At 25.7% G+C, this 21,235-nt stretch overlaps 1 protein-coding gene, 2 long non-coding RNA genes and 1 pseudogene across 3 annotated transcripts; 3 read left to right on the forward strand and 1 right to left on the reverse strand.

Annotated features, from left to right (window-relative positions):
• Positions 1 to 4,141: 4,141 nt before the first annotated feature.
• LOC112707765 (uncharacterized) lies at positions 4,142 to 5,826 on the forward strand. The gene is made up of 4 exons (XR_003156132.2): positions 4,142 to 4,292; positions 4,888 to 5,042; positions 5,160 to 5,253; positions 5,463 to 5,826. It is a non-coding gene; the product is annotated as an uncharacterized lncRNA (long non-coding RNA).
• A 79-nt stretch (positions 5,827 to 5,905) lies between these two features.
• LOC112707763 (molybdopterin synthase catalytic subunit-like) lies at positions 5,906 to 7,683 on the reverse strand (annotated as a pseudogene).
• A 402-nt stretch (positions 7,684 to 8,085) lies between these two features.
• On the forward strand, positions 8,086 to 9,056 carry LOC112707766 (uncharacterized). Its single transcript, XR_003156133.3, has 2 exons — positions 8,086 to 8,225; positions 8,721 to 9,056. It is a non-coding gene; the product is annotated as an uncharacterized lncRNA (long non-coding RNA).
• A 1,101-nt stretch (positions 9,057 to 10,157) lies between these two features.
• LOC112707762 (probable aminotransferase TAT2) lies at positions 10,158 to 21,087 on the forward strand. Its single transcript, XM_025759702.3, has 7 exons — positions 10,158 to 10,461; positions 17,809 to 18,148; positions 18,533 to 18,751; positions 19,098 to 19,157; positions 20,125 to 20,280; positions 20,398 to 20,491; positions 20,717 to 21,087. The coding sequence occupies exons 1-7, from the start codon at positions 10,205 to 10,207 to the stop codon at positions 20,845 to 20,847; spliced, it is 1,257 nt and encodes a 418-aa protein (XP_025615487.1). The 5' UTR covers positions 10,158 to 10,204; the 3' UTR covers positions 20,848 to 21,087.
• Positions 21,088 to 21,235: the final 148 nt, after the last annotated feature.

Genomic DNA, 21,235 nt, shown 5'->3' on the forward strand with positions numbered 1-21,235 from the left:
ATAAAATATATTCTAATAAAAATTCTATTTTATCCTCCTTATTATAAATTATAAAAAATTGTTCTTTTTCTCTTATTTATCTTTCTTTCCTTCAATCTTTATTTAAAATTTTTTAACTCTTTCTGCTCTCCTTCTTTATTTTCTTTCTGCTTCTCCTCTTTTTTCTACTCTCTTCCTCCTTTCCATTAGTAAAAAATGTTAAAACTTCATATATATATAAGGACGGTTTTAAGTATAGAGGTGTAAGTGTCTTTACTATAATTTAAAATTTTTTTGAGTAGTATATGATAATAATATTTATTTGTTCCCATTAGAGTATTAAATTTGACCTCAAAATAATTTTTTATTCAATTTTTATATTTAATCGTCAATTTAAAAATTTTTATATTCAAGTATTATTTGTAGTCATTTTTGGCCTGTATATTGAAATTTTGATTTTGCTGTGTATATTTTTGTGATCTAAAAAATCTTTTATATGTATTTTTGTCTAATTACTCAAAAAAAGAAAATACGCTTTCTAACTATGGAATGGATCAAAAAATAAGGACTTAAATAGACAATTAGGCTATATTTATTTATAGTTATAGGATATTAAAATAAAAATACATAAATACAAAATTATATTTGACATATAAAATATGAATAAAGATAATATTTTTAAAAATATTGAATTAAAAAAGACATAAAAATAGTTATAGGATATTAAAATAAAAATACATAAATACAAAATTATATTTGACATATAAAATATGAATAAAAATAATATTTTTAAAAATATTGAATTAAAAAAGACATAAAAGTATTAATAAAAGACATATTTTTCTCTCCATGAATTTCTTTCTATAGTCATAGTTAGAATTTGAATCCGGATACACTCTCTAGCAAAGCATACACAAACACCACTGGACCAAGCCTTGCAATGCGCGAGCAGAACTTGTTGGAATCAGAGAAAATGTCAAGGGTGGCAAATGAGTCCAACCATGTTGGGATGATCCATTTAGTTTATAAAAAAAAAAGTGGATCAAGCTTGAAAATTGAGACTCCAAAAAACAAAATGCTTGCCAAACTCACCTTGCTTTTCTGTAGACTTTGGTGGGGTAGTGAAATTTTGTCTTTTTGTATTTATTTTAATATAAAAGAGGAAAAAATTAAATATTTTTATATTTTAAATTTATTTTTTTAAAGTTATAAATTATATCAGGTATTTTTTATAGTTAATTATTTATTAAGTTTTTTTCTCTAATTAACTTTATAATTATTTTTCACTTTTCAAAAGTAAAACAAATTTTATTGTGGCTAGCCTGCCATCCTACCAAAAAAATGAGGTGGGTAGAATTTTTAGACCATTAGTTTTTTTTTTCCCTAAATAATGCTTTCTTGGGACAAACAACATAAAATCTAAAACCAAACTCAATTCTTTCTTGCAACAAAATAACTCCAAATTCTATGAAATTCATACCATAATATCAATTAGTTGACACAATTACTACTCTCAATTTAATTTCATAGAAAAATAAAATCAACTAGTCTCTTCAAAGTTAAATTGTCTTTTATTATGATTGTTCAATATGGAAAAAGCTTCAGAATATACTAATTAGTATCCTTCAATTAAGTTAGTTAATTCTCCATTCTAAGTTAGATATTGTCATGGCAATTACGTTGGGACTCTGAGAATAAATTACATTTTCTTATATATTATCTCATAAGAAACTAATTGTACACGTATGTAATACATCAAATAATTTTTTAAACATTTTAGTGAATATAGAGTATTATATTATTCAAACTAAACTCTAAATAACTAACTTATTAAATCATTTTCATTTTTATAAGATTGTAAAATTTTAAAAGTATTTGCATAATTTTAAAATATATTTAATGCGTATTTCAAAAATTTATCATCCAAACTTTAATATGTATTGAATTGAGTAAATATAAAATTATTTTGTGTTAAAAATATACAAATAAAATAAACATATTGTATATATCATTTGAGCCCTAGTTTATCGACAATTATTCATTGAGGAAGTATAGGGAGCCAATAAAATATTTGTACAATGTGTAGTGTGTACAATGAAAATTTAGGAATGTCCAATTCAGTACTAGAGATATAATCATTAGGGTATGTGTGGTTCAAGTATTACTTTGTTACAAAGATTTCATTCTCATGAGAATCACATATACTCAAGGAAAAGGTGGGAATTGAAATGATGGTATTTTGATTTTTTGGAATCAAACTTACTTGAAAATAATTTTTTAAACTTTGAACCAAATATGAACATATAATATTTTCATCTTAAAATTCTTAGGAATTGTTTATAATTTTTCCAACCACACACACTCTCAGTGTTACCTTTTTCCATCAGCTTAAGCTTTTGGGAGGAGTGATTTCATGACATGATATCAAAATTTTAAATTTTAAAGAGTTCGATTCTTGGTAAACCCCAAAATTAGCTTAAATTTTTGGGATAAGTGGTTTTATGACATGAGATATTTATTATCCATAATATGCGGATAGTTATTCTGAATAATATAAGTGATGTTCATTTTTTAACTCATATTAGACCAAATAAATAATTTATTATATATATTATATAAATATTTAATTGATTCTCTAACAGGACTTTCATCGAGGAACTCTTGTATATTTATATGAGAGATTCTGGTGCGGCTAAGATTTTTATGATCACCGTGCCTATGTTAAGTTGTTGACCATTGAAAATCCAACACATAAAATACTCTTATAGGGAGGGAACCTAAGATTAAATTTTGCTATGTATTTGATTTGAGGAATTTGGAGTTTGGACCACACTAAGCGTGTAGAAACATTGATATTTTAAAAATTAATTTAAAAAAATTTAAAAAATTAATTATAATATAAATTATTTTTTTATTTTTAATTTTAAATTTTAAAAAATTAAAACAATAAGAGATTATTTTTTTAATAAATTGTTTTTCAAATAGTTGACTTGAATTAATTTTATTTTTAATTAATTTCTTAACAAAATTCATTAATTTAATAGAAATAATACTCATATTTTACATTGTAATATTTATAACTTTTTTAGTTTATTTATTTTATATTGTAAAGATATATATTACAAGTCTGTTAATTCTTCTTGCCAATTTTTTGCTTTTTTATTTTTCTTACTCAAAAACTATCGGTTTGAATTGACTTTTAAGAAAATATTTTTTTTTATATTTAAAAAAAATTATTTTATATTTGTATAATTTTTTAAAAAGGGTTTTTAAATATTAAAAATATTTTTTGTTTTTATTTTTCTAAAAATAAAATATTGTTAATTTTTTAAAAAATAAATAATCTATTTTTTTAATAAAAGTACTCTTAAAAAAAGACATGTAAATAGATTTTAAATTGAATAAGTATTTTATTAAAAAAAATACTTTTTTCACTAAAAAGACCGATCTAAACTAGCACATAATATTTGACTACACAATTTAGTCAAAGATATTATATTATTTAATAATTATCAACTATTAATTCTAAGTAAAGACAATATTAGTGAGTTTTTACCTATTTTTTGTTAGACAGAAAGTCATGTACAATCATTTTTATATGTGAAGTTAATAATGAATAACTATTAAATAATAATTTAGTCAAATATATTAAATTATTTGACTTATCTTAATTATCAACAACTGGCAGTGAATTTTCACTTTTTATGTTATGTATTGTAATTTAGATTGCGGAAACTGCAAAACGGATTGGAACAATTGTGATTGTTGACGAAGTTTATGGCCATCTTGCATTTGGGAGCAACCCTTTTGTTCCAATGGGTGTCTTTGGGTTTATTGTTCCTGTTATCACTCTTGGGTCCTTGTCCAAGAGATGAATGGTACCTGGTTGGAGGCTTGGTTGGTTTGTGACAACTGATCCTAGTGGCACTTTCAAAAATCCCAAGGTCATATATATTCCTTCTTTTAGCATTTTTTAGTATTCTTTTTATTGTTAATCTTAATGTTAAATTCATTGACCCTATGGTTCTTGAAAAGCCACTGTTGGTAACTAACTCCATTAGTCAATCTTAGGTGATTCTCAACTTCTCTAACTAATGATAAATTACCGTTCATTTATTATTCTAAACAAGTGAATTAATTAATAACTCTTGTCTATGTTTGACAGTTGTTTCTATATAATTTTTATTTTATTCTCGTTTATTGTACAGTTCTATATTCAAAAAGACTATATGCTTTTTTTTGTATGCAGGTGGTTGAGCGCATTACAAAGTATTTTGATCTTTTGGGAGGTCCAACCACGGACGATCATTCAGGTTTTCACATTTTCCTCTCTAACATTCTGTCCTCTTTTTATAGCAACAATGCTTGTAGTTGAAGAACCAAAAATATCCAGGAAGAAACATGATGCTATAACAAGTATAATTGAACTTGGCCCAATTAATAGAAATAGAATATAAATAGGGGTATTAGCCATAATAACAGAGTGAATATGAAAATTGTGAAATGTCTTAAAAATCTCTTTCTGAAATTTTCTTCTACCTAACGAATTCTATTAGTTTCTTTCTCTAATTACCTAATTTTAGTAAATTCATTTTTCTATGCGATTACAATGGTGCTTCATTAAACATTACTATAAGGAAATTGTTGGTTTCAGTTTAACTAAGGTCGCCCTTACAATTTAATGAACTTAAATCATGATGATTTGGTGAAGACTAACATGCAATGTCTTTATGTGAAGTTGATAGTTAAAAACTGTTAGATAATCTAACAAATTTGACTAATTATCATTTAACGATTCTCAACTATCAATTTCATATGAAAATAAATGATGTTAGTTTCTACCTAATAATTTATACATTGCTTATTTATAATTATTTTAGTTGATTGATGATGCTTTGGGTTTGGCAGGCCGCTGTACCGCGTATACTTAATCAAACTGAAGAGTCTTTTTTCAAAAAAGCTATTGATAATTTGAGACTTAACTCGGATATATGCTTTAAAGAGATAGAAGAGATTTCATGCATGTTTTTCCCTCGTAAACCGGAAGGTCCATAACTATGATGGTAGGAAGCTGAGAATAAAACTACAGTTGATGCTATTTCTTTGAGAACAACATAAGCTCTATAAAGTCTTTTATAATGGCTTCTCTTTCAAATATCTTTGTAATTAATGAAATGCAGGTGAAACTAAACCTATTGCTTCTAGAAGATTTTAGCGATGATATTGATTTTTGTTTCAAACTTGCAAAGGAGGAATCTATTGTCATTCTTCTAGGTACAATTGTGCAGAGCATGATTTCACTTCTAAGTCACTATTACAGGAGCAACTCAGACAATTTGGAAATTTTATGTGCCTAACTAAATTATTGTGAGAGATTGAAAAACTGCAAAGCTAATATTTAAGTCCTCTTTTATTTATTGATATAACTAAAACTCTCAAATGCTCTCATAATTTAATTTGGATTCTTTTGCTGTTGAATTTAGTTAACAAACAAAAATGAAGGAACAACGGTTGGACTAAAAGATTTGCTTCGCATTACTTTCGCTGCCGATGCATCTGCCCTTACAAAAGGTTTGGAAAGGGTCAAAGTTTTCTGACAAAGACATGCCAGAAAATGGCTGAAGCGAATCCAGAATATAAAATGGCTACTAAATATGTGAAGGCTACTAAATTTTCAGGTGTTTCAAGAACATTGGGGTTCTAATAACTTTAGTTATTGATCAACCCATGTATTATATATGTATTTTTATAATAAAGATCAATAACTAAAAGCACTAATACCAAAGTTTCTAGTACATGTGATAACCTTCCTAAAGATTAATGACACTGCTTTGAATTTAGATCAAACATCAACTATTTAATTTGCCATTGCAGCATATATACAGTGGAGATCAAATCCTCGTTGCATTACCAATGTGGCATCATCTTTATCAAATGAAATATATTAATTTCATTGCAGTATATTTCATAGAAGTTTACAATCTTTTTTCAGAGATTTGGAAATGAAGATATTCTGCAAACTATTATAAACATTTTACAACCCACCTTATTGCATTATTTGATTAAAAGGAGAAAAATTAATTAATGCTCCTAACGTCTTTTGATCCCCAACACTAGCATTATTTCTGCTTACTTCATCATCAACCTTAACTTTAATCCCACAGCAAGGCTTTTTATTGCTGTGCTCTGTGCTTTACTGTTTTCTGCCATTTTCGCACTGTAATCTACATCTTTGTTACTAAGATCGTTCCTCGGCTCCAAGAACTCGGAGTTTTCTTTCCAAACTTCTCCGTTTGAATAAACCTCCTTCTTCCAAATAGGAACGGTAGCTTTTACTTCATCTATTATAAATCTACATGCCTCCAGTGCATCAGCCTGTGAACAGATGGGTTGGCATCATGGCGATGAAGATACTTGTTTCTCCTACGGGACTGTGCCTAGGCGATGTGCAATAGTAATGGAATGTAGATTCCATGACACTCTTGCAGATGAACAGACAGATAGACTTGATACAACGTATTGCCATTGGAACATAAGCTTCATACCTCAACTCTAAAACTGTCTTGCTTTCGAAAGTGTCGCGTGTAGTGCCTGCAAAAGTAGCTATAGCACCAACTTGTGGAGCACTGACATAGTTCATATATTTTGCAATGTCTATCCTGTGCTCTGAGATTTCGACAAGATTCTTATCATTTTCAGTAGCCATATCTACTAGAACTTGAGATATGCAACAAATCAGTTATTGCTTATCATTCTCTGTTCTCACATTTATTGGAGTAGGCAAAGTCCAGTAACATGTTCTTCAAATTGATCAAAGCATTTCGTACAAGACATGGTGAAGCTGATGTAATATCAACTTAAAACAAAGGCATCAAATAACCTATAAAAACAGAGAAAAATAAGGTCAAGCATAGAAATAATATGCTTAGGCCCTTGAATATGGATGGCAACTTTCACCTAACTTAAGCATTAGTGATTCATCAGACTATAACAATTCATTAGCAAAATTCTACTCAGATGATAATTGCGTCCAAAGCTCATATTAGTATAATTTATGTTGGAAGAAATTCACACGGTCTTCGTGCATTGAAAATTAAAAACCATTAGACGTCAATTTAGCATGTCACCGATCTCAATTATCAACTTCACATCTGCATGCGAGTCTCCACCACTTAAGTTGCCTTCAATCAAATGTAAGTGTCAACCCTACAACATGTTCTGCTCCAGTGCATTCATTTCTAAGAAAGACAAAAAAAAAACCACTTGGATTATAAATCCAAAAAGACACTCTCGAAAATGCACTATTGGATAAAATATGAACCCATTAAATAAAAATTTTGGTATCAAGGAAGTTTTTTTCCTTCTAAAAGACTAGAATCGCAATCATAAATCACAAAAGCTTAAGAGAAAAAAAAAACATACCACTGGGTAGCATCTATAAGAGTGTTTGAGTTTGAGAAACCCTAGGAAGTGAAGTGAATCTAAGTCAGGAAATTGAAATCACATAAGAATTCAATGATAGTAAAAGTATGGAATTGAAATCTGACAAAAAGAATACTCACCTTAATCAAGAACAGTGAAGCCTCTTCTCCAGTTGAAGGAAACAAGTTGCACGCGTACTCCTAAGTGCCATCTAATAATTGGATCACGGGATTAACAATCCAATCCCTCTTTTTGTTTTCAACGTGAACCAATCCAACCTCTGTTTTATTTGAAAATTGATATATATTTGGAAGCATATTAATTCTTGTGTGAATATAGAAATATCAACAATCTATATACACTAAAATTTGGATCTCCTATGTTTTTTCACGTCTCTCTTGAATGTTTTTTTTTTTTTTTTACATTTGTTTAACTAAACGCCAAAACCTTTAAGCAATAATGGTTGTGTGTATACATCATTGTATTATTGCATAACTGCACTATGTCGCTTTATTATTAGCTAATAATAATAATAATGTTGTTGGTCCTTCTTTTTCTTTTTCATCTTCTTGTAGATAAGGTGTTTGATAAAATGTTAAAGTTATGGATGGAGTATCTGAAGCTGATGGAACTGTTTGTGAATTCTTTGGTTCATTTGTTTTATAGATTCTAAATTTTCAGCTCAGCTGTTGTTGGAGATTTATCTGAGTCGCTCAATAAAATTCTGTATCAAAAGCCTAAGAAGATTGTTGATGTCGTCAATAAGGTCAATGGGAAGAGAATAATTTCTGCTGATGAAGAAAACAATGCTACTTCTACCAATGGTGATGATCTTCCTCCTATTGTTGTTGTTCATGAAATTTTTGGATTTGGCAAAGGAATAAAATTTATCAAGTACCAAGTATCAATCTCCTTTTCTTTTTCTGCTTCAAAGTTACACTTTTTTTTAGCTTTTGATGGGTTGGACTAAGCTTTTCTATTTTCCAATGAATAATATTATGATAAATTAATAATATAATTTTATTTTAATGTTTTTGCTCGATTTTTATTGTACATAATTGTTGTTTTTTCTTTTAAAAATTGGGTGCTTTGTCATATTTTGCTAGAGCAGAAAAAAAGATGAAAGGATTCTAGTTTCGAAATTGGGTCTTTAACCAGCGTCCATAATAGGTGATGTTTTAAGACTTAAAGAAAAAAAATAATTTATGTTTAATGTTCTTTCATGTATTTTCCTCTTAATCGGTTTGCGTGTGATTTTTCAACAAATTTCTTTTTTAATTCTGATTACTTGTTTATTCATTTATTTATTTTTATTTCAGGGCATGAGAATTGTTGTATTATTTGAAGGGTGGCCAAGTTGATTATAGAGAACAGCACACCAAGACATGTGGACACTCTCAATCTATTAACAAGATTTGAGGGATGATTCATTCATTCATTCAATGCTTTCAGATTTTTTTTGTTTTTTTGCACCGCATTCTGTTTTGCTTTTTTTGTATTTTTTTATTGAGTTTTAATAGTGTATTTGTTGTGTTATTAGGATGGCAGGGCACTACCCTGAATAGGACGGAGATCACCTATTCACTTGTAATTATGTAGAACAATATCATATGTAATTATATTTGGAATTATTGATATTGAGAATTTTTTTATTATATAAATTTATGTCTTATATTAAAAAAGTGTGTTATAAAAGATTTAATTTTTAAATTTTAATATTAAAAAATAAAATTTTAATTTGAGAGTATGTATATGAGATTAGATTAATGAATGATTTAAAATTAAAAATAAATAAATAATTACAGAGTTTGTGAAAGTTTGAAAAGTTCACAAAATAATTAATTTTTGTCAAATTAAAAAATTAATTTGTGGGAGTTTTAAATTGTCACAAAAGAGATTTCAAATCGTCACAAAAATTCAATATAAAACCTTCCCTAAACACACATAAACCCCCCTCCCTAAATAGATTGTGGAGATTTTTAAAAATCCTCACAAAAGATCTCGTGGCACTTCAAATTTCAGAGGTTTTAAAAATTCCCACCAGAGAATTATAAACCTCTACAAATAAAAGAAAAAACTGCTACAAATAAACAAAGAAATAGTAATCATATTTTACATTATAATATTTATAATATTTTTTAATTGATATATTTTATATTCTTAGGGCATATATTAAAATTATAAATTAAAATACGGAAAAATTAATTTTTTAATATATTTATTAAAAAGTTTAAAATTTTTCTCCAATAATAAATACAGCTCCATATATAATTTTTTATGAAATAAGATAATAATTAGATTCTCATAGATAAAGTGAAACAAAATGAAGTTATTTATGTATTTTAATATCTACAATAATAAATGTCTCATTGCTATAACATGAATATAAAAATAATATAATTTTAAACAGTAAAATATTATTATATTTGAATTTTTTTATAACTTTTATCAATTATTCTTTATTTAATTACTATAAATATTATTAAAACATGTAAGATTTTGTTTTAAAAATTGTTATATATTTTATAAATAGACACGTCATAATAACAACTAATACATATAAGTAGTCACAAAAAAAAAATGATACATATAAGTATCACTGTAAATTTTAATGTGATGAATCGATAAAAAAATATAATATGTTCATGGTTTATTATGTAAATGAACAAATTAATATTTTTTAATTAATTAATCTAAAATAAAAAATCTTTTAAATCTAATTATTATTATTTTTTCTATATAAACATCGCGTCTGGCATATTCTTTAATTGCCTCCAAGAAGATATATATAGAGAGAGATAGGATGGAGAATGGTGGAAATAGTGTGAACTATGAATCAAAGGAAACTTCAACTATGACCATAAAGGGTATTCTAAGCCTTCTAATGCAAAGCACTGTGGAGAATAAAAATAAGAGGGTGATTTCTCTTGGCTTGGGTGACCCAACACTGTTTTCATGTTTTCAAACCACATCTGTCTCCGAAGAAGCTGTTGCTGACACGCTTCTCTCTCACAACTTTCATGGCTATGCTCCCACCGCTGGCCTCCTTCAGACCAGACAGTGAGTAATAATGTCTTATGTTCACTTAGCTTTGTTCCTCTTTTTCTCATCACTTTATTGAAATCATTTTTACTCTTAACCAACTACTAAATTAGTAAATGAGCAACGATTAAAGATTTGAATTGTTATTAAAAAAAAGTAAAAAAAATGACTGTTAATTATCAGTGATAGAAAAAAAAGTTTTTTCGTATATAAATTAAAGGGGAATTAATATTAAGTAATTTTTCTAAAAAAAATCAAATACACAAAAGTCCTTTTTTAATATTTATATATCGTTCTAGAATATTTAGTTTTAAATTAGAATGTAAATTATCATATTCTAAGATAATAATTTATGAATTAAAATTTTAACTAAACATAAAGATAAATTATCTTAGATTAATTTGTGTTAAGAACACATGTAAATCATAATAATCTGTGATATTTAGGAGTAAAATTTATTTCAATATTTAGCGATTAAAGATGATTAAAAAAATATATATGAACAATGAATTTAAGTATTTTTATATTAATATTTTGAGACAATTTATGTTATTTTTTTAAATAAAATTCAAGCATACATAATCCTAGAGAACTATTAAATAAGTTTTATTTGCGATTTATATTATATCAATTCATTGTAACAAACTATATCGATTTACATTATAAATGATATTTACATTATATCAATTTATTTAAGAAAAAAGGAGGTGGGTAAGAGATAATAATAAATAAAATAATAAATCAAACTTTTAAAATGTACTTAATGAGTACTAGAATAATAAAAATATAGTACAATTTAAAATAATAAAAAAATTATTATTTATAATTTTAAATTAGTTTTTAATTTAAACCATCTTTCCCAAATTTTTTACTATTTCATAGAACGTCTTAGGATCTTAAATTTATCACGCACTTAAATTGTCTCAGGTTTTGATGATTACTTTTAAGACATAAATAGTTTTAAATTTGTGTTTTCAACTTTTATTCGCTATTCTTTATACCCTACTTATAGTCATTTAGGAAAATACATAATATATGAGACCATTATTTATATGCTTTTAGATTAAATTTAAACATAAATCATCTCAACCTAGTGATATTTTACTAATTAAGCTAAATCATAAAGTTTTCGGATGATTTATATAATAATAAAAAAATGATATTTATGTAACAAAAATTGATTTAAAATATTCTGATCATTTTAAATCTTTCTTATTTTATATAAATAAAAAAATCTAAAAAATACTTTTGATTAGACAATGATAAATAATAATAATAATATAAAATATTTTTATAATTAAAATATTTTCAATAATTATTATAATAGTAATAATAATAATAATATAAAATATATATTTATTATTATTGTAATAATTGATTATTTATAATATTTTAAATTGATATAAAAATATATAATTTAAATTTTTTATGTTTGTCATGAGTAATGATAAATATTAAAAATAAATAAAAAATTATTAATTTATAAATAAATACATGTTCTATATTATTATTATTACAGAATATAAAATATTTTAATTTGTTATAGAAATATTTAATTTTTTTTTTATAAATTCCATTATTAATGATAAATAGATTTTATATTAGTATTTTTTATTGTTATACTAAAATCAATAATAATATAAAATACATATTTATTTTTAATGTAATATATTTTATTTTTTAATATTTTATCATTAATCGTGAAATATATATAAAAAAATAAATAGTCTTCTAACAACTTAAAATAATAAAAATGAATGAGATTTATTACCATAATAATAAATATATGTTTTATATTATTATTTTTTAAATTAATTAAATAATTACCATTAATTTATATATGATTATAATTATTATTAAAAAGTATTTTAGTAAAATAGATTGAAGACTATGTTTGTTTATGGGTAGAGAACACCAAGATATAGATACAGATACACAAATGAATGTGTGTTTAGTAAATAAGACATGAATAAAAATATTGCATCTATCTTTAAACATTGAATTAATATATTTTGTATTTTTTTTGTCAAAAAAATATTTTTTTATCAAATAAAATGCAAAAATATTGAATAAAGATATAACTTATTTTATCTTTTTTTATTATTGTCATTATCAAATTTTGATAATTTTCTTATCATTTTATTTCTTTCTAATTTGCATGTAAGAAAAATAGAGATAAATTGATTTTTTTATTGTTTATTCTATCTCATATTTAATTTATCACCTAACAAAATATAAAAATAATTTTTGTATCTAATTTTGAGTGTTATATATAATTCTGTTTTCAAAACCAAATAAATTATAACCAAAGTGTATTTTGTTTAAAATGAGAATACATATTTTAAAAATAAAAATAAAAAAGATTATGTCATTTAGACATCTCACAAAAAAATTCATTTTTTCCTTAAGTAAAATCTCCCACTCGGTTGCCCTAGTTAGCTTTAGGTGGTTTTTGTTTTAAGTTATGAATCTTTGTGACTGTGTAACTAAGAAAAAAATATTACATATTCTGAGTCATAAATGGCACCTATTTAGCCTATTTATTAGACTCTTGTATATATATTTTTAGCCTATTTATTAGATGAAAATTTAAATGTAGTTGTTTTTATTTTAAATTGTTAGTTAAGAATGGTTAGATTATTTGATATTTTTGACTAAATTATTATTTAACAGTTTCTAATTGGATCAGTTTTGAGTCCAAAATTCATCCGATCTAAACACTAAGAGTGTATTTGGCAAATGCGTTAGAGAAGAGAAAAGTACGTTTGAATCTCTTGAACGCTCCATTTATATGTTTAGCAATTTTTTATCATCTGAACGCAAGAAGTGATTTTACTCTTTAATCCACGTTTCTCATAAGCTACAAATTCTTGCTTTTCCGTTCGTTCACTTTTTCATGTTGGACAGAAAAAAATTTCTATATACCAATTATGTCCTTTATTATTCATATATGTGTTATTTGTTTTATAATGTTTTTTTTTCCAATACTCTTTCATGCATATTATTATCTTTTATAAAACTATTATTATTTTTTGTTTATATAAATTTTTTAACTGTTATTGTTGTTTTTTTTATAGAATATTTTTTTGCTTTGTATTATAGTTATATTAATCCTATTAGAGTAAAGAATACTGAAAGTACTAAAAAATTTAAAATTTATTTAGATATCTAAAATAAAATTACAAGATAACATAAAATAATTATTTAAATTTATGTCTTTTTTTGTAATTTTTCATCTAAAAGTGATTTTAAATAATGTAATTTAAACAATATTTAGTTTACTATAATCCATCTTGAATGAGAATTACCAAACATAAATCAACGTTAATACCAACTCACTTTTAATCAAAATCAATTTTGCAAACTTAATTTTATACAAACCACCGTCCAAACATACACTAATTTTACTTGCGGTGCGGTTTAGATTGGATGATTTTTAAAAAAATATTATTCGATCCAATTTTAAGCGGTCTGGATTGGATTAGATTTGCGTTTTGTAAATTAAAAAAATAAATATATATAACAAGTCCCAATATCAAATTTTAAATAACCAATAATGATATAACAAGTCTCAACAATATCTTAAAAACCAACGATAACATAACATTAGAAATAAAATGATAAGTTAGTTAAAATAAATAAATAAATCACATTTTGAATATAAAATATTTATTAAATAATAATAATACGTGAATAATATAAAAATATATATCAAATTGAACATGTTATAAATATAATTATAAAGTAAATTCTATCGTATCCTCTCTAAAATAAAGGATAAATTACCCCTTAGTGATATATATATATATATATATATATATATATATTGAAAGTAATTCACCAGATGAGTTTTATGAAATGGAAGATATCTTTACAAATACAATTGATGCATTTGAAGGTAGAGGAGAGCTTATGGTCTGTGATGATAGAAGTCATAAAGACATTTGAAAAGATTTTTCAAATCCTCAAGTCATAAACACAGTTAAAGACATTGTTGTTGATGATGTCAAATACAAGTTTCAAGAGATGGTACATTCAGATCCTCATGAGATTAAAGACATTGTTGTCGATGAGGTAGAGATCAAGTCAAATTCAATTGCAGACAATAGGATTTGGAAGATGAGGTGACAATTATGCACAAGAATTTAATCACTTTCATGGGACAAAAGTTGTGCGGATAGTGAACTCTGAGGATATTATCACTATACAGAAGAGGGCGAAGGATGCACAGTGGATGTAAGTTGAGGTTGGGAAGGAGTGGCGCTTATGTAGCAGAGATTCTCCGCACCTCGGTAGCACAAATGTTGCCATGTGTAACAAGCTGAATATAATTATAAGCACTATATATATCACAGGAGTAATTTACCCTTTATTTTAGAGAAAGCATGGTAGCATTCACCTTATTATAAATATAATAATAAAATAATAATATTATAGCATATTATGCGGTTTGGATTGGATTGAATTGGATTGGTTATGAAAAGTAGATCAGAATCCGATCCGATCCAACGGTTTACAAAAAATAGAATCCAATCAAATCCGAATTAGTGCGGTTTTAATCGATTTTTAGTTTGGATTAGATTGGATAAGCTTTTTAATTTAAATCGGTTTGAATTTGAACACCACTATTTCTAACAAACAATTTTATATAAAGACAATTGCATGTAAGTTTTCACCTACTTATTATCATACAAAATAGAGTAAAATTATTTTTCGACCCTTATCCTTTTTCAATTTAGACAATTCGCACCTTAATGATTGAAATATAACAATCCATCTCTTATCCTTTCTTTTCATTAAACACGAGTTCTTATCCATGTATGAGTCCTTCTGTAAAAAATTTTTACAAAGGATAACGAAAAATGATTACGTGAGATGTAATTTGTATGACTTGAACTTCATCAATCCAATAAATGATAATTATTTGATTGGAGCAGTGTAGTTCTTACATAATCATTAAAATAATATCTCAATTAAATGGTTATATCACTTATATCCCTCTAACGTGGGAATGGATTCTCTTTATTGTTTAATAAAAAATTAAGAGTGTAAAGTGTGATTTTTAATCTTTTATTGCTCTCTCTTATATTTATTTTTGGTCTTATTTATAAAACTATTGGTGAGAGATCACACTTTACTTCTTCAATTGTTAAAAAAAATTGAGATAATCCATTCTCCTATAACGTTGTTTTAATTACTGTATAGGTAATAAACAATTTCAATCAGATGCTTTCAATCAGATGCTTATCATCCATATGTAAAACAAGTAAAGGTTTTAAGTTAACGTCATACGTAAGTACTTTCTGTCACTTTTTACCTGAGATTCTTACAAAAGAGCTCATAAGTCTAAGGAAAAAGAAAAATAAAGAAGGAATTATCATTTTTCAATTGTTAAGGTACAAATTTTTTAAATTAAAAAAATCAAAAATAAATTTTACTCTAAAAAACAGTTCTACATGTCTATATCTTCTTTTGTAATATAAATAGTAAAGAGAAATTAAATATGTTTCTCTTTTTTTCTAATAAAAAAGCCAAATTTTGATTCTGATTGTATTCCTACTTATTTAATTAATTAACATGAAAATAAACTAATATAGTTATTAATTTTATTATAATGTGTTAACATATATTATTTAAAACTTGGTTAAAAAATTAAATTTATTTTTGTAATAATATTATTAAAATTCTGAAAAAAATAAAAAATCTCAATTTTAATAATCTGTGAAACAAATTAAATTTTTAAAAACTTAACTATTAAATTTAATAATAACGACAAAAACAATATGAAAAATACATATATTAATAACTTTTTGACTGAAATTCATCATCAAAAAATTCTAACAAAAAATTATTCTTTTAACACATTTAAATAATAAAAATGATAAAAAAAACTAATATATCGGATCAAAATCTTGTTAAAAATTAATTTAGGTATGTATTCTAATTTTTTTACAATAATACTCCACATTCATATAAAAAATACATGGATGTTATCTAAGTTTTTTTTGCTATACGCGTCTCCTCCAATCTCCAAATTATTTGTGATTCACACGCTACATATAACGTAAACCTTCTTCTTCTTTTCTGCTTGCGTTATAGACTTCGTCGTTCTCCTCTGGTCGAGTTTTCTTTCTTGTTCTTGTTCTTCTTTTCTGCTCGCGTTCTTCGTTATGGATCTGGATTGACTTCAACGTAATAAGCTCCGTCGTTCTTTTTTTTGTTTTCTTTTTTGATCTGGACTTCTAAATTGAAACAATGAATAAATCAATTTCAAATCAATTGAATGAGAGCGATTTAAATTATTCTTCCGAAACGAATCAATGTTTGAATTATTCAATTTTGAATCGAATTCAACAAAATGTAATTGCTAATTTTATTCCCCCTCACCTTCTAATGCTTTTTCACCAAAGAGAAGGAGGAAAAGACAAAAAAAATACAACAGCAATAACAATAAAAGAATGACAATAAGCAGAAAATACATGAAGAAGAAGGAACACGAAAAAGAAGGGGGAGAATGAGAATGAGGAGGAACACAAAAAAAAAGACGCTCCGTGTATAAACGAGCGTGAGAAGAAGAAGCGTCGGGAGAAGAGAAGAAGCGTAGAGAAGAAGAAGAAGTGCGAGGAAAAGAGAAGAAGAAGAGAAGAAACGTTGGGTAAGAGCGGTCGTTTCGTATGTGTTGAGCACGTATATTTTACGTTTTATTTAAGGTAGCGTTTGTTTTGAGGTACTGAGACAGAGACTGAGAGACTAAATATCTCAATCTTTCCGTCTCTGTCTCTCCACCAAACAGAATACTGAGATTTATTTTCATTCTTAAATTTTTTTAGTGTTTCATTCTTAGATTTTTTTAGTGTTGAGCTAATTTAATGATTTTGAATACAAAATTACATAGAGACGTAGTATAAACTTTTTTTATCTGTAGTCACACCTCTAAATAAAGTAAATATGATTTATTTCATTCTTTTTAAATATTAACCGCCACGTTTTTTCCATCCGTGGGTCGCCAAATTTCTTCTTTATCATCCTTTTAAAATTAGTAATATATATATTTTTTAAATTAAGAGTAAATTTTTAAATAAATACAAAAAAATTATGTTATTTAAATTATAATTTATTCGCTACAATTGGTAACATAGTTATTTGCTTATAATTTGTGTTAAACGTTTTTAGTAAATAACGAACATTATACTCTATATAAATTAAATAAATTTTAATTCTTTATTTATTATATTTTATATCAATAATTTATATTTAAAATTTAAAAATTAAGATTTACACTTTAAAATTAAAAAATCGCTCATATTCTCGTATTATTGTATATAACCTTTTGGAAAAAACTGATTGCTTGAATCTCTATGACAGAGCAATTGCTGAATATCTATCACGTGATCTGCCATACAAACTATCATCACATGATGTTTTCATCACGTGCGGGTGCACGCAGGCCATCGACGTCTCGGTGGCAATTCTTGCACGAGGCGGTGCAAACATACTACTGCCGAGACCAGGCTTCCCAATCTACGAACTGTGTGCCGCATTTAGACAAGTTGAAGTGAGGCATTATGATTTGCTTCTTGAAAAAGGCTGGGAGGTTGATCTTGATTCAGTTAAGGCTCTTGCAGATCACAACACTGTTGCACTCGTCATCATAAACCCTGGAAATCCCTGTGGAAATGTCTACTCTTATAATCACTTGGAGAAGGTTACTTCAATGAACCACAATCCTGTTAATTCTTCTTGCCATTTTTTGTTTTTTTTTTCTTACTTAAAAACCATTTTATTAGGTAGATGGATTGGCTTTTAAAAGAATCACTTAATTTTTTTTTATAAAAAAAAATTTTAACAGATAAAAATTATTTTATATGTAGATAAATTTTTTCAAAATATTTTTAAGAATTAAAAATGTCTTTTGTTTTTGTTTTCTTTAAAGCAACGTATTGTTAATTAAAAAAGTTATTTTTTTAATAAAAGTATATTTTAGATAAAGTTAATAGTCGATAATTATTAGATAATAATTTAGTCAATATATTAAATTATCAACAACTGGATGTGAATTTTCACCTTTATGTTATGTATTGTAATTTAGATTGCGGAAACTGCAAAACAAATTGGAACAATTGTGATTGCTGACGAAGTTTATGGCCATCTTGCATTTGGGAGCAACCCTTTTGTTCCAATGGGTGTCTTTGGGGTTATTGTTCCTGTTATCACTCTTGGGTCCTTGTCCAAGAGATGGATAGTACCTGGTTGGAGGCTTGGTTGGTTTGTGACAACTGATCCTAGTGGCACCTTCAAAAATCCCAAGGTCATATATATTCCCTCTCCAAGCATTTTTTTAGTATCCTTTTTATTGTTAATCTTAATGCTAAATTCATTGGCCCTATGATTCTTGAAAAACCACAGTTGGTAACTAATTCCGTCAGTCAGTCTAAGTGATTCTCAACTTCTCTAACTACCAATATATTATTGTCTAATTATTCTAAACAAGTGAATCAATTAACAAGTTTTGTCTATGTTTGACAGTTATTTTTATATAATTTCTAAAAATGTTTTATTTGTATGTTTATTTATTTTATTTTTGTTTATTGTACAATTCTATATTCAAAATCCTTTTGCAATATGAAAGACTATATGCTTTTCTTTGTATGCAGGTAGTTGAGCGCATTAGAAAGTATTTTGATCTTTTGGGAGGTCCAGCCACTTTCATTCAGGTTTTTACATTTTTTTTACGGATCTAGAAATTTGGATATGCGGTGGCCTAATTTTATACAATTTTTTAATTATTTTTTTATTATATAAATAATTTATTCATGATATGTAATTAGTGAATTTTTTTTTACTATGTGTAATTAGTGAATTATTCTTTTTAAATATTTTATCAATATATATCAAAATATATTAAAAAAATTTCAATAATTTTATTTTTAAAATAAGAATTACATAGTACTCTATAGTACTCTATAAAATTATAAGATACTAGTATTTTTATGTTATATTTAGTTAAGAAGTTGTTACGTATCTTTTTAATTAAGATAGTTCTTTTAAAAGTTTCAAAAACTTTAAAATAATTTATAAATTATTAATTATCTCTAAAGTACTGGGACTCTTATAGAATATAAAATACAATTTTCAAAAAATAAAATTATAGTTGAAATAAGTTATTATGAAAAATTAATAAAAGTTTTCTTTTCAATAATATAAGTTTAAAATAAAATTTGGTATTTTTTACAAGAAAAGAATGTCTAAAGTAGATAATATAATTATTAAAACAAAATAATGTAAGTAATTATATTTATAAAAATAAGTATATAGAAATTAATTTAAAAAAGTACATAAATGTACGATATAAAATTGATTAAGTAAAAATATCAGCAAAAAAAATAATTAAAACTTAAAACTATTACATTATTAAAAATAATTACATATAAAATCACTAAATATTTTTTATTTTATCAATCACATATCTCATATATATATATATATATATATATATATTTCTTCAAAAAATTAGTAAGGGAAGAAACATGATGTGTTATACATGTTTGACTAATGATTATTTAACGGTTCTCAACTATTAACTTCATATGAAAATAATCGTATAATAGTTTTGACCTAATGATTTATATATTGCTTATTTATAATTATTTTAGTTGATTGATGATGCTTCGGATTTGGCAGGCGGCTGTACCGCGCATACTTAATCAAACTGAAGAGTCTTTTTTCAAAAAAACCATTGATGATTTAAGACTTAACTCAGATATATGCTTCAAGGAGATAGAAGAAATTCCATGCATGTTTTGTCCTCATAAACCGGAAGGGTCCATGACTATGATAGTAAGAAGCTAAGAATAAAATTACAGTTAATGCTATTTCTTTGAGAACAGCATAAGCTCTGTAAAGTCTTTTATAATGGCTTCTCTTTCAAATGTCTTTGTAATTAATGAAATGCAGGTGAAACTAAACCTTTTGCTTCTAGAAGATATTAACGATGATATTGATTTTTGTTTCAAACTTGCAAAGGAGGAATCTGTTATCATTCTTCCAGGTACAATTGTGCAGAGCAAGACTTCACTTCTAAGTCACTATTATAGAAGCAGCTTAGACAATTTGAAAATTTATGTGTTTAACTAAATTATTGATCTGCAAAGCTAATATTTAAATCTTCTTTTATTTTTTGATATAACTAAAACTCTCAACTGCTCTCATAATTTAATTTGGATTCTTTTGCTGTTGAATTTAGTTAACAAACAAAAATGACATTTCTTTACAGGAACAACAGTTGGACTAAAAGATTGGCTTCGCATTACTTTCGCCGCCGATCCATCTGCCCTTGTAGAAGGTTTGAAAAGGGTCAAAGTTTTCTGCCAAAGACATGCAAAAAAATGGCTGAAGCAATGTTAAATCCAGGAAACAAAATGGCTACTAAATATATTATGGCTACTAAATTTTCAGGTGTTTCAAGAACATTAGTGCTCTAATAATTTTAGTTATTGATCTAACCATGTATTATGTATGGATTTTTATAATAAAGATCAATAACTAAAAGCACTAGTTCCAAAGTTCCTGTTACATGTGATACCTTCCTAAAGATTAATGTCACTGCTTTAGATTTAAATCAAACATCAACTATTTAATTTGTCATGTAGCATATATACGGTGGAAATTAGATCCTTATTGTAGGGATTAGCTTCTATTATAAATTAAAAAATCACTATTTTTTAAAAAAATTAATGAGATTTTAATTTTTGAAATACGATTTTTTGTTGGACATTTTTGTAAGCTTTACCTA

Source organism: Arachis hypogaea, chromosome 8, assembly GCF_003086295.3.
Source record: "Arachis hypogaea cultivar Tifrunner chromosome 8, arahy.Tifrunner.gnm2.J5K5, whole genome shotgun sequence".
Taxonomy (NCBI): Eukaryota; Viridiplantae; Streptophyta; class Magnoliopsida; order Fabales; family Fabaceae; genus Arachis; species Arachis hypogaea.